Source organism: Xyrauchen texanus, chromosome 40 (assembly GCF_025860055.1).
Source record: "Xyrauchen texanus isolate HMW12.3.18 chromosome 40, RBS_HiC_50CHRs, whole genome shotgun sequence".
Lineage (NCBI taxonomy): Eukaryota > Metazoa > Chordata > Actinopteri > Cypriniformes > Catostomidae > Xyrauchen > Xyrauchen texanus.
The window spans coordinates 30,771,990-30,787,770 of NC_068315.1; the positions used below are offsets into that span (position 1 = coordinate 30,771,990).

The window sequence follows — 15,781 nt, forward strand, 5'->3', positions numbered from 1 at the left end:
CAGCTAATGGGGCTCGTTTATAGCCTTTTAATGAACCCTCTGCACTTACCTTACCTTTCACTGTTATTTTCAGCCATGATTATTATGTATTTCAGATTGTGTTCACTTGCCCTTCAGGTTGTGTTTGAGTTCTCCGGTTGATGACATATCCTGTCATTCCATGATTCCAATTGCCTTACCATTACCAAAAGTATTAACTAACATTGTTGCTTGGGGACAGATTTAATGATTAAAATAATTAGGAAGTGATGATTTTTTTGTCTGTTGTAGTGATGGTCAGAATTTTGACCTTGTCCCAGGATAATTAAGTCCTGAGTGCCATTCAATGTAAAAATATAAAAAAGAGTGGGGAATAATATATATTTTACAGCAAGGTACAGTGTAAGTCAGAACAATGGCTTCAGGATCACATCTCAAATGGTCAATTGGTAGACCAACCCTCGCCTGGAATATATGTCTATGGCAGACATGGTTTACATGGGCTGTGGGTGTGTATTGTTTGTTAGTGGTCACTCTAACTGGTCTCCTGCTGTCCACAGCACCCAACCTGAAGGGCCGGCCCCGGAAGAAGAAGCTCTCAATTTTCCAGCGACGGAACTCGCAGGGGCCGGGCGGCACTGGCAAGGAGCCCAGCAGTGTGGAGGGCAAGTCTCTTGTCAAGGTAGGGGTTTTATTAGGCGTTACACTATGTGAATGAATGAATGAATGAATGAATGAATGATTGAACGTTACATTTATATAGCACTTTTCTGACACTAAACTCAAAGCGTTTTACACAGTGTAAAGGGGACTCTCCTCAACCACCACCAGTGTGCAGCATCCACCTGGATGATGTGACGGCAGCCATGGTGGAGAGGAGAGTGTGGAGTGATAGAGCCCATTAATGGATGGGGATTATTAGGAAGTAATAAATTAAATTAAATAATATAATTTAATTCATTAAATTCTATCCTCGGGGGACCACTCTTTGACAAGAGAAAAATAATCAAGTCTCATAAAATTCTACCCTGAAGGTTGAGTAGTTTGATTAATCCGTCCATGGGTGGGACTTCCCATCCGGCTGTGAAGCATTCTGGGAAACCAAGTTCAATGTCTCACCTTTGATCATAGAACAAAGGACCATGCGGTCTCCGCTGCCATTTATGGCCCTACAGAAGCCATGATTGATAAGGACCAATGGGGGGGATTGGGCCAGGACACCAGGCTTACTGGGAATTTTGTGTCTGGGCTTTAAAGCAACCAGTAAAATTTGAACATGACACAGACCATTGAAATCAATGATACCACAATAATATACGTTTTGGGTGGGGGCCTTGGTAGCTCTTCTGGCTACCACCATGGAGTTCGCTTGTTCAAATCCCAGGGCATGCTGTGTGACTCCAGCCAGGTCTCCTAAGCAAGCAAATTGGCCTGGTTGCTAGGTAGGGTAGAGTCACATGGGGTAACCTCCTTGTGGTTTCTATAATGTGGTTCGTTCTCGGTGAGGCTGTGGTGAGTTGAGCATGGATCCCACGGTGGGTGGTGTGAAGCCTCCATGAGTGCTATGTCTCCGTGGCAACGTGCTCAACAAGCCACATGATAAGATGCGCAGGTTGACGGTCCTAGGCGCAGAAGCAGCTGGGATTCGTCCTCCACCACACGGATTGTGGCGAGTCACTATGTGACAATGAGGACTTAAAAGCGCATTGGGAATTCCAAATTGGGGGAAAAAAATTTAATAGAAGTTTTGGCATAAAGAAAATTCACTCAAATAATGGCGCAACTCTTCTGTGCAAACAGTTGTACAGCAGGAAACACAGAAGAAATTTGTGGAACTGTCGAATAAGCAACCATTTTCTTATGCAAGGGCTGTTGATTTAACACATTCATTTAGTGTGATTAATTATATGAAAAATACATTTACGCAATTAATCATGCCCCCACTCTGTATGTAAATTCCATGACTGGAATGTTCCTATCATTGTAGTTATTCAAGCTTGATTTACCACCCTGATGTTTTTATGCAAACTCCTGGCAGTAGGGGGCAGTCAGTGCGACTTCAGCTGTACAGGCATTGCACCTTGAAAACCAACCAGAGCCGGCAGCACAGATGACACGCTCTTGCACTCAAAGATAGCTTGATGGAGCAGAAAAGAATTCAGGGGTCTCAAGCTGTGTTTACGATATGCAAGAGGGAGAGTGAACTGATTCCCCTCATTGTTTAATTCCAGCATTGGAAAGTGACCGTAATTAAACAATTATAATGAAAAGGACTTAAAAATGTATCTTTTTCTCACCCAAAGCGATTGTATCACTTTAGAAGACATTCATTGTCCACTGGAGTCGTATGGATTACTTTTACTACAGTTGTCTGTGCTTTTTAGCGCTTTAAAGGAATGTTCCAGGTTCAAAACAAGTTAATCTCAATCGACAGCATTTGTGGCATAAAGTTGATTTACAATTTTTTTTTTTATTTGGACTCGTACCTCCTCTTTTAAAAAAAAAAACAAATATTGATGTTACAATGAGGTGAACAGCTATTTAGGAAATCATATATTTATGATTTACATAATTTTCTGTAGCTGAGCCACAGTCTCTATCCATCCATCTGAAACGTATCCTCTGTTGCTTCCCCTGGTTTTGCGTTATGTTACTGTTTCTTCATTTTTCCATTTTATAATAATGGGCCACAAGTTTGTCTTGTTATTTTATCAACCTTTGCCCTTACATGTCATGTCTATTCTCCTGATCTTCCTCATTCAGAGTCAGAGAGTGTTTAAATATTCCCGACGCAAAACAGAGGCTAATTCACTCCAGCTTTGTTGAGAACCTTGAAAACATGCAGTGATGTAAACCAGCTGTGGCTCTGGTTTTGGAGATGTGCTGATCTAAAGTGGTTTAAGGTTTTTCAAGAACCCATCAGCTGCTTTACGCAATAATATTCGCCAAAGCTGGGCGATTAATTATTCACAACATATTTGCTGCCTATATGAAATTAAGCAGCTTCATAAATAATGCTGTGATATTAATGCACTTTTTATTTGGCTATGAAGTGATCTGAAGGCCGTGTAATTTAGTTTCGTGACCCTTCCTTGCTTATATTTCAGCAAAATTATTTAGCCTCAGTAATAAACAACAGAAATGAAAAGCGAAGGGTTTCATTGTTCATTCTCAAATTACTCTCATATGATAGAAAACATGCACATGCATACTTCAATATGTTAAACTACTTCCAGGGGTCGAGTTTAATTGAAGTCAACGTAATATAATATTTCATCTTTCTTTGTCTGAGGTTTTTTTTTATTTTATGAATTCGTTCACATATTCCATTGGCCTTGATAGCGCCTTTTGGAAAATGAATGCGCTTGATTATCGGGAACAGATGGCTAAACAGCCGTGTGTGGGCCAGCGATGACTGCAGTATGTGACAGCATGGTGGGGCCTGACACTGTAAAACTGACTGCAGAACAGTTCTGAAACACACACCTGGGTCAAGCAGCTATTTTAAGTGTTTGAGAGCTTGCAGTGGTATTGGGAAAATACAGAACATCTATTGTTTTGTCACAGCATTTCTCACATTAATGAAAAAACGTATATTTTAAAGAAAATATTGCTGACGGTAATAGCACAACATCAACTGCAATGACTTTTTGTGAATCTATAAGCCTAATTCACATAAAAAGAAGGTAAGTCATGATAATGGCTTTATATAAATATGCATGGTGCAGCGCTATACCAGTGCATACAACAACTGGATAACTTCAATTGGTTACTGAATAAGATGCTTTTTGCACTGAAATGCCAATTGCAAAAGTGCAACTGCAATGCCGCCTCTCAATATGTAGAAGACGGCATGTGCTTTGATATTTATTTGATGCAGAACTAAAATATAGCTGATGTTACCTGCTTTGTCAGGCCTGGCATGCATTTCAACATTATCTTCCTCTTGCTGTGTGATTTTCAGGTAAATTTGGAATTAAAATCAGGGGTGTCGAAGCCCAGGAACAACAGCAGTAGCAGAAGCTGTAAAAGGGTACCGGCCGAGGACAAGCCCAATACGGATGCGGGTGAGGAGTGCCGTACAGATGAGCAGGCCTTTCTGGTGGCACTCTATAAGTACATGAAAGAAAGGAAAACCCCCATTGAGAGGATACCGTACCTGGGCTTCAAACAGAGTAAGCCTCTTCACTACATCTCTAACAGCTCTAAAGATATCTCACTCTCTCAGGGTCAAACACTGCTTTTGTGCCTCTGTATATGTTGGGCGCATTCAATTATCTATAGCCTATTTGAATCATTAAAATAGCTTAAATTGGTGCTTTTAGCTTATTCTTAAAAAAAAATAAAAAACATAAAACATGTTTGTGGATCAGTGATTATCTCAACTTTTTTGACCCACATGAGTTTGCATCCTGTGAGTTGTAATCTTTAATTCACACTGGGTTGGTAGCATGGTGAGTCAGCTTTAATACTATGAGATGTGAATTAATTTTCAATAATTCAATGATCGGAGTCAGCTTTTACCGCAGTTTATCACTTTTTGAGTTTAATTATTACACTAGGACAAATAACAATATTAATTTGATTAATTGTACATTATTGTACATTATTATACAATTAACGGAGTTCCCCGTCTGTCACTCACTCGACGTTGTGTTACCAGCAGCTTTCTCTTCTCTGCACGCCAGTGCAGTCTACGCCCCTGGGCGCTTCGACAGCACTTTTTAAAAGAGCAGAAATCCTCTAAAAGAGGACTGTTTTCTCTAAAAGAGTACACATTGGTGTTGAATGTCTTTTTAAAGATGCGTCTTTATGAAGATGCCTTTCCGCCTTTGTGCTGTTCCTGGATGCGGCAGATATCTCTCCTCCTCTGATGGTCATAGACGTTGCCTCCAGCCATCCCCCGCATTGCAGCTTAATCCCACAGGATTGAGGTTGACCCAGCTGACGATGGAGGCGATTTGTGGAATTCAGTGGGCGCGGTTTCGCCGAAAGTACATCCCCACGAACCATCCGTCCCCCGGCACGCTCGATTGCTTCTGTCTGGGGCCGATGTGAGACCGGCTCGCCTCACGGCCAGTCTGAGCTCTCCTTCGAACCCCCCCCCCCAGGTGGATAATGGTGTGGCTGCTGCATCATAGAGTGTCGCGGTGTCTGACGCAGAGGACTCGACTGGGCTGCCACCTTTGGGACTGCCCACCTAGTCTGAGGCTGATGTGCAGATGTCCGATATGCTTGCCCGGGCCACCATGAGTGTGGGGCTGGACTGGAACCATCCGTCCTCCCCTCAACCCTCACAGCTAAAGCCTACAAAGCCTCCGGACAGGCCGTCCCTGCCTTGCATGCTATGGCCCTCCTGCAAGTCCACCAGGCCAAAGCACGCAAAGACCAGGCAAAGATCTGCACTTGGATAGTCCTGATCCTGATGTGCTGCAGGAACTGTGCTTAGCAACTTACCTTGCCCTCCGGGCCACGAAGGTCACAGCGCGGTGCTTCCACGTCTCAATTCTACCCCGACACAGACCCTATGTAAGGTTCGCGTTCGAGGGCCGGCGTATCAGAACAAGGTCCTCCCCTTCAGCTTGTCCCTGTCCCCTCGCATCTTCACGAAGTTCGCAGAGGCAGCCCTTGCCTCGCTAAGGGAAGTGGGCATCCGCATACACAACTACCTCGACGACTGGCTGATTCTAGCTCACTCTCGAGAGTTACTGGCTTCAGACTCGAGTCCCGAGATTGGCATAGCAACATGGCACATACCATGTGTTCATCACCCCTTCCTGCAGTCAGTTATTCAACCTTTGGGCAGAACTCTGTTTTCTGCGGACAGAAGTCCCCCTACAGCAGGTGTCCAGACATGTCGTAGTCAACTCAGACGCCTCCAAACTGGGTTGGGGCGCTGTGTGCTATGGGCACGCAGCAGCTGGTCCCTGGACAGGGCTGCAGCTATGTTGGCACATCAACTGCCTAGAGTTGTTGACTGTACTTCTTGCCCTGTGGAGGTTTCTCCCACTGATTCAAGGCAAGCATGTCTTAATCCATTCAGACATCACTGCGACAGTAGCATACATAAATCATCATGGCGGCGTGCGCTCTCGTCCGCTATCTCCTCCTCTGGAGTCAGCAGCTACTGAGGTCACATCCCAGGCAGCCTCAATACGGCAGTAGACATGCTACTGACGTGCTCAGTGGAGAGTGGAGATTCCACCCCATGGTGGTCCACCTGATTTGGGACCAATAAAGCGAAGCACAGGTAGACCTGTTCACTTCCTAGGAGAACTCCCACTGCCCGCTCTGGTACTCTTTGATGGAGACTCCCCTCGGGACAGACACACTGGCACACAGCTGTCCCCGGAAGCTAACCCATTTCCTCCAGTGAGCCTACTTGCACAGGTGTTGTGCGAATTCCACTAAGGAAGGACCTTCTTTCTCAGGGACGGAGCACCCTCTGGCATCCGTGCCCAGACCTCTGGAACCTCCAAATCTGGCCCTTGGACGGGATGTTGAAGATCTAATATGCCTACCACCAGCTGTCGTAGAAACGATCAACCAAGCCAGAGCTCCCTCTACCAGGCAGCTTTACGCACTGAAGTGGCGTCTGTTCGCAAACTGGTGTTCTTCCCGATCTGAAGACCCGCAGAGGTGCGCAGTCGGGTCAGTGCTCTCATTTCTGCAGGACAGGCAGCTGTCCCCCTCCACCTTGAAAGTGCATGTAGCTGCTATCACGGCCCACCACGAATCAGTGGATGGTAAGTCCTTAGGGAAGCACGACCTGATCATCAAGTTCCTTACAGGCGCCCGGAGGCTAAATCCTCTCAGGCCATGCCTGTTCCCCTCATGGAGAACATCTCTCCATGTTCCTTTCCAGGCTTCACAGAGCCCCCTTCGAGCCGTTAGAGTCACCTGAGCTAAAATCCCTCTCCTTGAAGACGGCCCTCCTGATTGCACTCACCTCCATCAAGAGGGTTGGGGACCTGCAAGTGTTTTCTGCCAGCGACACTTGTCTGGAGTTTGGTCCGGCAGATGTCATTCAAACCCCAACTGGGCTATGTGCCAAGGTTCCTACGACATCCTTCAGGGACCAGGTAGCGAACCTGTAAGCGCTGCCCCGGGAGGAGGCAGACCCAGCTTTATCATTGCTGTGTCCGGTGCGTGCTTTGCGCACCTACTTGGATCGCACACAGAGCTTTAGCTGCTCTGAGCAGCTCTTTGTTTGCTTTGGCGGACAACAGAAAAGGGAACACTGTCTCCAAACAGAGGCTTGCCCACTGGGTTATTGATGCCATTGCATTGGCCTATCACACCCAGGCCATGCGTGCCCTCTTGCGTCTTCAAGCACACTCTACAAGGAGTGTGGCATCCTCGTGGGCACTGGCCAACGGCACTTCCCTAGCAGACATCTGCAGAGCGGCCGGCTGGGAAGACCTTTGCAAGATTCTATTTTCTCCAGGTTGAGTCGGTCTTGTCCTGTGTTTTGTTAGGTCCAAGCTTGTAGAACTCGGAAATACGGTACAGCTGACTGGGTGTACCACTTGCACATAGCGCCTTTCCCCTCCACTGAGGTGAACACATGCGCTCTTACTCCCAGACGAGCCCACAAACTCACAACGACGTCGACGACTCACATTGACACAACGTCTCGTTCCCTCCATCAGGGAATGAGGGTTACAACAGTAACGTAGATGTTTTTACCTTAACTTAAAACTGTCATTAATATTGCAGGGTTGTTTAGTCGGTCAAAGCAACTTGAAAAGTTACAAACAAAATTATTCCCAGTCAGCTCAGTGAGCCCCTTTAATGTAAGATATTCTGCTCTCAACTGTGGTATACTCAGTGAATAAACAATTAGCTTAGGGCCAAGCTCATTAGCCAAATGTGCAAGTCTGAATACAGAAAGCAGAGATTTTAATACTGTATCCATTGATTTTTCCTCATAATTTTGTAGCAATTAAAAACAATAAAAACGTCTGGATATGCGCATGCATTCATTGTCTATAAATGTATGAACTATGCTCAGAACTCAACATTAATATTGCTGAGCTAACAACCTAAAATATAGTAAACTGACTACCTAGCATTTTATTGTTCCAAACAATAGGCCACAAAATTATGCTGCCTTCGGATACCTTGTTTTGGCAAAATGTCCTTCTCTTCCAAGGAGAAGGACATTTTAGAATGCATTGTGTAAAACTAGTTAAGAAATTTGTTGATTATAAATATAATCATATATGCTACTATTTTGTTCATTACTGAAAAATATCAATTCAAAGTAGGTCCATTTTATAAAAAAAAGAATTATAATGCAAATCTAATTGAATTGTTGTATTGTTTTTAAAATAGTATGTCCTTAGCATAGTACAAAGCAAGTTATTGATGAAAGCTACTTACTGGCTGAGAAGCCTATTGTTTGAGTTTTATATAGAAGTGTCATTAACCATTATTTTGTTCAAATCATAATAACATATTAGTCTACGTCAAGTGTAGGAGTCTCTGCATGAGCAGATGCAATGTATTCGCCATGTTCTTATCCACACTAAAGACACTCGTCACTATAAACCATTTTTAACCTCGTCCATTGTGACACACGCTTCTTGTAGAGGGTGATTCATAGTTCTCTGAAAGCAGTAGGGAAGTGAATCAGGCAGGATTAAGGCATCTGCTGGTGTAAAATGTTTGGTAAAAACAATTCTATAGCACCAGTTTGAACCATGTCATAATTATATGGGTTATTCCATGACACAGCTGCCTTTTCCAATACATTTTTATACACTCAAAAAACTATTTTCTTAGTCTATTTTTAAGATTTATGCATTACACATTTTCAACAAATTGAATTGAGAAATCTTCAACAAATTAAATGTAGAAAACTTGAATAAATGTATGTTTCATTAATGTAATTTTTTTAAAGTTTACTCAATTCAGTTTTATGAAAATTTGTTGAAATGCATACATACAAAGTTGAAATGCATACATTTTAAAAACTCATTTTAGATCGGGAAATTAACTTGGGTCACGGATGTAATAAAAATGGACATGAGTTTTTGGGAGACCACTCTGTGCAAAACCCAGAATCCAGAAATTATACTAGCCAAACGATGAAGAGGAGTCAGCACTCCTAAGAACAAGTAATATCACTTGTAAACTTGTACAAGTAAAATTAATATTATTATTATTATAATACATTGTCATTTTCACATTAATGTGGAAAAATCAGCATGATAATTGTAAAAGCAGCACTTACAGTAAGTACATGTTGAGGGAAATCTCTATAAAATCTCCAAACGTTAACCTGTGAGACATTGGTATGATATCCGTTAATGCAGAAATATGGGTTGAATTAAGATTGAAATCACTATATGGCCTTGCATGATCATTAATAAAACATTACTAAACCACGTTTAAAACCGTCTGCATTGACTGCTTCAGTCAGCAATGCACCAGCTAGTGGCGCCATCTAGCGACTGTGTGCAGGAAATCACTGAGCAGTGCATCATATGAGATCATCCAATGTTTATCATATTTCAATCCAAATCACAAATTTATGTTGGGATACATTTACAGTATGCCCTTAAAAAGGTAACAGTGTTGGCAGTTTTAAAAGTACATTTGACATATATTTTGCACAAGGCCATAAAACTATAAGGTGCATTTTAGAAAGAACTTATAATGCTGATATCTCTACAAATATTCTCTTTAAATACTGTATGATCAGTTGTTTTATTATACCCCACTGTATATGTGGGACACAAATGGTTCCTGTTTTGTAGAATGACCCATACTGGCCTAATTATATGGCATTCTGTAATCTCACAGTCCTGTAAAGTGTGTGTCTGTGTGCATTTTATGATCTCAGTACAGTGCTAGCATAGTGTACTATGTATAATTGCTGATGTGAAAGAGCAGCTCTCAGATGAGCCTAATGCCATTCAGCTGACTCTAAAATAACTCGCCTCGTAACTCGACAGTCCATCAGAACTAGGTATTGGAAGAAGGTAAAAATCAATAAGGCCAGATATGGGTATAAATAACCAGCACTCTGACAAATGCAGTGGCTTTGTGTTCGTGGCAATTGAATCTTGATTGATTAGTCTCCCAGCAGCAAAGTCCCTCATTAATTACTGGTGTGCCTTATTCATAAACATGCCAGAGCTCTGCTTCATTAATCTGACACTAATTTATTTAGTTTCATCTTTTTTCATTCTCTCACTCTCTTAGAGGCCCCTACTTAGCTTTAGCATTCATGTGGCAAAAATTAAACGGTGGGGAATGAATCATCGACAAGCATTTCAAGTCATGTTTTACTTCTTATTTGATGTTCAGTTTATTGGACGAGTCTGTTACTATGGCGATGTTCGAAATGAAAAACTAGCTTGCTATATATTGAATAGTATGCAGTGTACACTGAATACTGTCTACTATTTTTTTTTAAATGGTGAATAAAGAAGGCATTATTCCACAATAAACATTTCAAACAGTAGTATGGGACATTGTTGTCATGTGACCTCATCACGTTGCATGTGAGTGGCATCTAGTTGTCATCTCAGAAATAAAACAGTAATTTTGCCATGTTCTTCTTCAGTTTATGTTTTCTTTTTAAATCTGAACTCTTGGCTGTCAGATCAAACAATGAGTCAAAATAGTGTAATGGATCCAAATGGATCGTTGCGAAATATGTCTTGGAATTTGACTTTTCCTGACATGCTGTACTATGTTTAAAACTATTTTAAACAGGAGTTTGCTTATTCTTTTATAACCATTATGTGTGCAGTTTGTATGAGCTGATTCATTTAGACTGGGCATTAGACTGGATTATTTGGAATATACTTAAAATATAATCATTTGTCACATTGTAGGACAATTTAAATTGAATCAGTGAAGGCAAAAAGGTGTAAAATATTTTGGGGGGAAAATTTAAGTTGTTAGATTAAACTAGATTAAACAACTTAAATTGTCGACTTTGTCAACTACCGAATTACTTCTGGTAATTTTTTGCTCTTGTGCACAGCAGGCATACTTTTACTGCAGGAACAGTAAAGAATAGTATGGTTTTATGTTATTCCGAACAGTCTGAATAATGCCTATGTGTCCTTCTCTCCGGTGGAACTAATATCCTCGTTGTTCTTCTTACAGTAAACCTCTGGACTATGTTTCAAGCGGCTCAGAAACTGGGAGGATACGAAGTGGTGAGTGTATACACACTTTGTTTAAAATCCAGTGCCCTTGGCAGTGTGCTTTATTCCTTTGGCTCTGAAACATTCCTGAAAAACAAGATTTTCTGATTTTTTGGCTCGCCGCGTAATGTGTGTATACTAGACTCGGGCCTGGACACGGAACTCTGTCTGATCCAAATTTGGCTTGAGCAATTGCAGTTGTTGTAAAATCGAAGTGGAAAACATGTGTAACCCTTTTGCGGTGGAGGAAATTGGTTGGGGCTTGTTCAGTACTCATGTTGAGGCTCTTAAGGGACCATTATTGTGCAACAAGGAACTGCGCAATAAAGGGAATTCACTTGGCAGCTTATCTGACATCTGCTATGCTAAAATATGGTAAAAACATTAATGTCCTCTCTATACAACCAGTTCAACCAGGAATAGTTCATTCAAAAATGAAAAATCCTGTCATTATTTATTCACCGTCATGTTATTTTTTCCAGGGAACACAAGAGGAGAATTTGAAGAATCAAAACTTCATACAAGAGCAGTTCATAGTAGCCACATCTGTTAAGCTCCAAAAAGACAAAAAAGGACTACAAAAGTAGTCCTTATGACCCATGATGTATATTCCAAGTCTTCTGAAGCCCCATGAACAGATCAAAATTTAAGTTAATGGTAGTTTTCACAAGACTGATCACACTGTAAATTGTGCGTGAGGAAGTTAGAAGTTCCTCTGCTGAAATTGGTTTGTGCTTACCGAAATCAAACCACTGCCCCAGTGGCCAAAGCTGGAAGAGTTATTGAGGTGAAATGTCCACAGGGTGGCACCAAAAGTGAGTTTTTTTTAAAGTTGGAAATGGTTTAATATAGTCACCAGGAAAACATTTTTTGTCTTAAATTCTGTTTTCCAAAATGTAAGGTCATACAAAGTCTTATATGTCTTAAATGATACAACAAAACTCTAAACTAATGTTTATTTAAATAGGTCTTAAATTTGGGGGTGGGAAGACAGGAATCATGATATGACCTAGTGTGATAATCAAACTTCAAAAGAATACGATTTATTTCAATAAATGCATGCGCTGTGTCCTGAAAATGCAGCACTGTGGTATGTGGTGGCTTGTGAGTGTTTTTTGCTGCTGCAGAGCAGTTCACAATTATTAAGTACGGTGACCATACGTCTTCTTTTTCTCGGACATGTCCTCTTTTTCGGACCTTAAAAAAACATCTGGCCATTATTTCAAAATTTGCGAATGTCCGGGATTCAGCTTTAGTTGGATTATGATGTGCATCTGGTCTAATACTTCATGTTTAGGAGACCAGGCTGGAGTCATTCAGCATGTAATAGATTCGAACTCGTGACTCCAGAGGTGATAGTCAGCGTCAGTACTCGCTGAGCTACCCAGGCCTGTCCCTGCTTTAAAAAAAGCACTGACAATGGAAGTGAATGGGGACAATTTGTGGATGTTAAAATACTCACTTTTTCAAAATTATTGACACAAGACACAAACAATATACATTTTAACATGAATGTAGTGTGATAAAATCACTTACTAATTTTACAACTTCATTACCATGACAATGCAATGTCAACAAACCCTAAAACGACTGTAAAAATTATGATTTTAACAAATTCAAAGCTCAAATAAAACCTTCATTTTAACAGAAGAATTAATGTATGTGCTTTTATCAAATTATAAGCTTCACATTTCTGCCTTTAAACCCTCCAAAAATTGGCCCCATTTACTTCCATTGTAAGTGCTTCACCGAAACCTCGATTTCTGCTTTTTTTAATGAAAAGGAGCAATCAAGAGAAATCAACATTATGCCACAAATGCTGTCGATTGAGCTTAACTTGTATTTAACACACAATATTCCTTTATAAGTATTTACCAAATTAAGCTTTTTATATCCTACACTAAAAAAAATTTTTTTGCCTATTTTTAAAATGCATCCATTTCTATTGAATAACACATTTCAAATTGTATTAATTAAATTTTCTTCAAGACTATTCAATTCAATTAGATGGAAATGTGTTATTCAATTGAGTGTGTATAATCACCAGATGAAGTGTTTTGTAGATATCTTTTACCAGATGAGGTTTATTGATGAGGAGTAATAATAAAAAAAAAACATCAGCAACAATCTGTATAAATTTCAATTACATTTTCATAAGAATTCTAAAAAGTTGACTAAAACAAAGAACAGAGTAAAAATTTAAGCTGCAAGCACATGTCCCCTCCCCTGTCATTCAAACAGCTAAATATGAATCGCACATTCTCGCTGCCACAGAAAGCTTGGCTTTAAAAGCTGCTGACATCTGTAATAAAAATCATAGTGCAGGAGGAGCGGTGAAGTCATTGGAAACATTTGTATTGCACAAAAAGATCAGATTAAACTCCTCTCCTGGGTTTGAACTCTACTTGACTGTGTTTTAATACTGCAACTATACTCCACACCTGAAATCTGCCTCGTACACAATAGCTGTGTTAAAACAAACAGCAGTCAAGCTGTATTATGGGTGAGGGAGTTTATAGAAGGCAGTGGAGGCCACAGGGGCTATTCTGTTCTCATGCTGTCAAAATTACAGGCGCTTCATTAAACGCTGTAGGAGACAGCAGAAACCCTGCTCACAATGAGTCAAGTTACCAAAGGAAAGTACAGTTTATGGTCAGCAATGCTTTAATTTAGCTGGTTCTATATTTGAATAGATGTAGTTATTACATCTCTATGGACACTGGGTCATATAACGGAACACTGAGAATATTGTGCATATTTGTGTTCTAACTAGTCTGAAGTGAATACATTGGCCCCACTGACTAAATTGCACATTCATTTCCCAGCACTTGATGCATGTGCTTTTCCATGCAATGCATTATATTGAGAAAGACAGCCATTAGCTGCGGGAAACAGCCATTAAAAATCCTTTAACCCTCGTACATTGAATGCACTAAAGGTCTCTCATGAATATTAAACACTGGATATATGAATTATGTTAATCAAGTATGTGTTTTTCTTTCTTTTTTTTTTTCTTTTTTATTCAGTTAATTGTATGGAGACATCAATTTCATTTCAAAAACTCAATCTAGTTACCTTGCATGGGACATTGTGCACTATGTGTCACTTATAATATAAAGACATCATAAGCTCGTAGGGTGTTTAATATGCATCATATTTACATCGCTTGACAAAAACAAACCTAACATATATGAATACATGAATAATGGAGTACTTATGTCTAAGTATCTGTGTACAGTCATTTCTGCTGTATTCATGACCGTCCTTGTCACGCTTAATGGACTTTCTTGCCATTTCAGATCACAGCTCGCCGACAGTGGAAAAATGTATATGATGAGCTGGGTGGCAATCCAGGAAGCACCAGTGCCGCCACATGCACACGAAGACACTACGAGAGGTTTGTCTTTCATTTCTTCATTAGTATGTGTGGCAGGGGGGAGGGCCAGGTCGTGATGCTGCACACCTGGCCCCTTATCAGGCTAATCAAGTAAAGGCAACCAGTGGCAGCAGTTCCAGAGAGAGAGAGAGAGTTATGGGCAGCTGCCTGGCATGTGTTTGTGTTTGTCTTTTTGTTTAAGTTAATCATTAAATTATTATTTATATTGTTAAACCGGTTCTCGCCTCCTCCTTTCCCTGTTACCTTATTACACTGGTGCCGAAACCCTGTAAGAGGAGGGATGCGGCATAGTTGAGTCCTCACCACTACCATCCACCCCAATGGAGCAGCCGTGGCCATTCGCTGTTGTTAAGTCGGTTCTCACCTCCTCCTTTCCCTTTATCCTTGTTACAGTATGGTCTTATCCCGTTGGTGCTGCAGAGAAAGTTAATAAAATGTAATATGCCACAAAGTAGATAAATAACAGAAGATACCTATGAAATAGGTGTTTGTAGGGAAATGGACTAAAGGTACATGTGGTATAAATAATTTTTCTTGATAAATTTAATTACTTAAAGGTATAGTTCACATAATTTAAACATTTACTCACCCTCATGCCATCCAAGATGTGTATGCCTTTCGCCATTCTATTGCTGACTTTATCATCGCGTCCGTCTGAAATAAAAGGATTTTACTTACCAACTATCATATGTTTGAATCTTTTTGCCATGAATTTACATATTTAAATAACTTCTGATTGCTACATTAAAGCCAGCTTGTGATGTTTCTGGTCTACTTACATTTTCTGTCCAGGAACATTTGCTTTAGCAACTGTAACATTACATATTTAGAACATTTGGAACATTAGGAATGCCACATTTGGCTCAACCTGGTTGAGTGGAGAGAGGCCGACAAGGTTCGATTCCTTGACGCACCAATCTCCGAGGTTGGCCTGTTCGGCGACACCGTCGGAGACTTTGCTGGCAGTTTTTGACAGTGAGGAAGCAGACGAAGGCTAACACATACTGCCCCAGTGCGGCTCAAGATCCCACACCCCGTCTGCTCATCGCCAAGAGCGTCCCCCTGCAGAGGTAACACCGGCTCCGCCACAGCCCATCCCAGTGGAGGAGAAGCTGGAGGGGCAGCTGTCCCCCTCCACCTTGAAAGTGTATGTTGCCGCTATATCGGCACATCACGATGCAGTAAACGGTATGTATTTAGGGAAGCACAAATTGATCATCAGGTTTCTGATAGGCGC

At 41.1% G+C, this 15,781-nt stretch overlaps 1 protein-coding gene across 2 annotated transcripts in view; it reads left to right on the forward strand.

The window, feature by feature from the left end:
* The window catches only part of arid5b (AT-rich interaction domain 5B), a 180,627-nt gene that overhangs the window by 123,502 nt on the left and 41,344 nt on the right, over window positions 1–15,781 (forward strand). For both annotated transcript variants that reach the window (XM_052112818.1, XM_052112819.1), the window contains 4 exons: window positions 540–661; window positions 3,944–4,154; window positions 11,107–11,159; window positions 14,447–14,544. In XM_052112818.1, coding sequence (XP_051968778.1) covers window positions 540–661; window positions 3,944–4,154; window positions 11,107–11,159; window positions 14,447–14,544 — 484 coding nt within the window. The remainder of the gene's footprint in view (window positions 1–539; window positions 662–3,943; window positions 4,155–11,106; window positions 11,160–14,446; window positions 14,545–15,781) is intronic.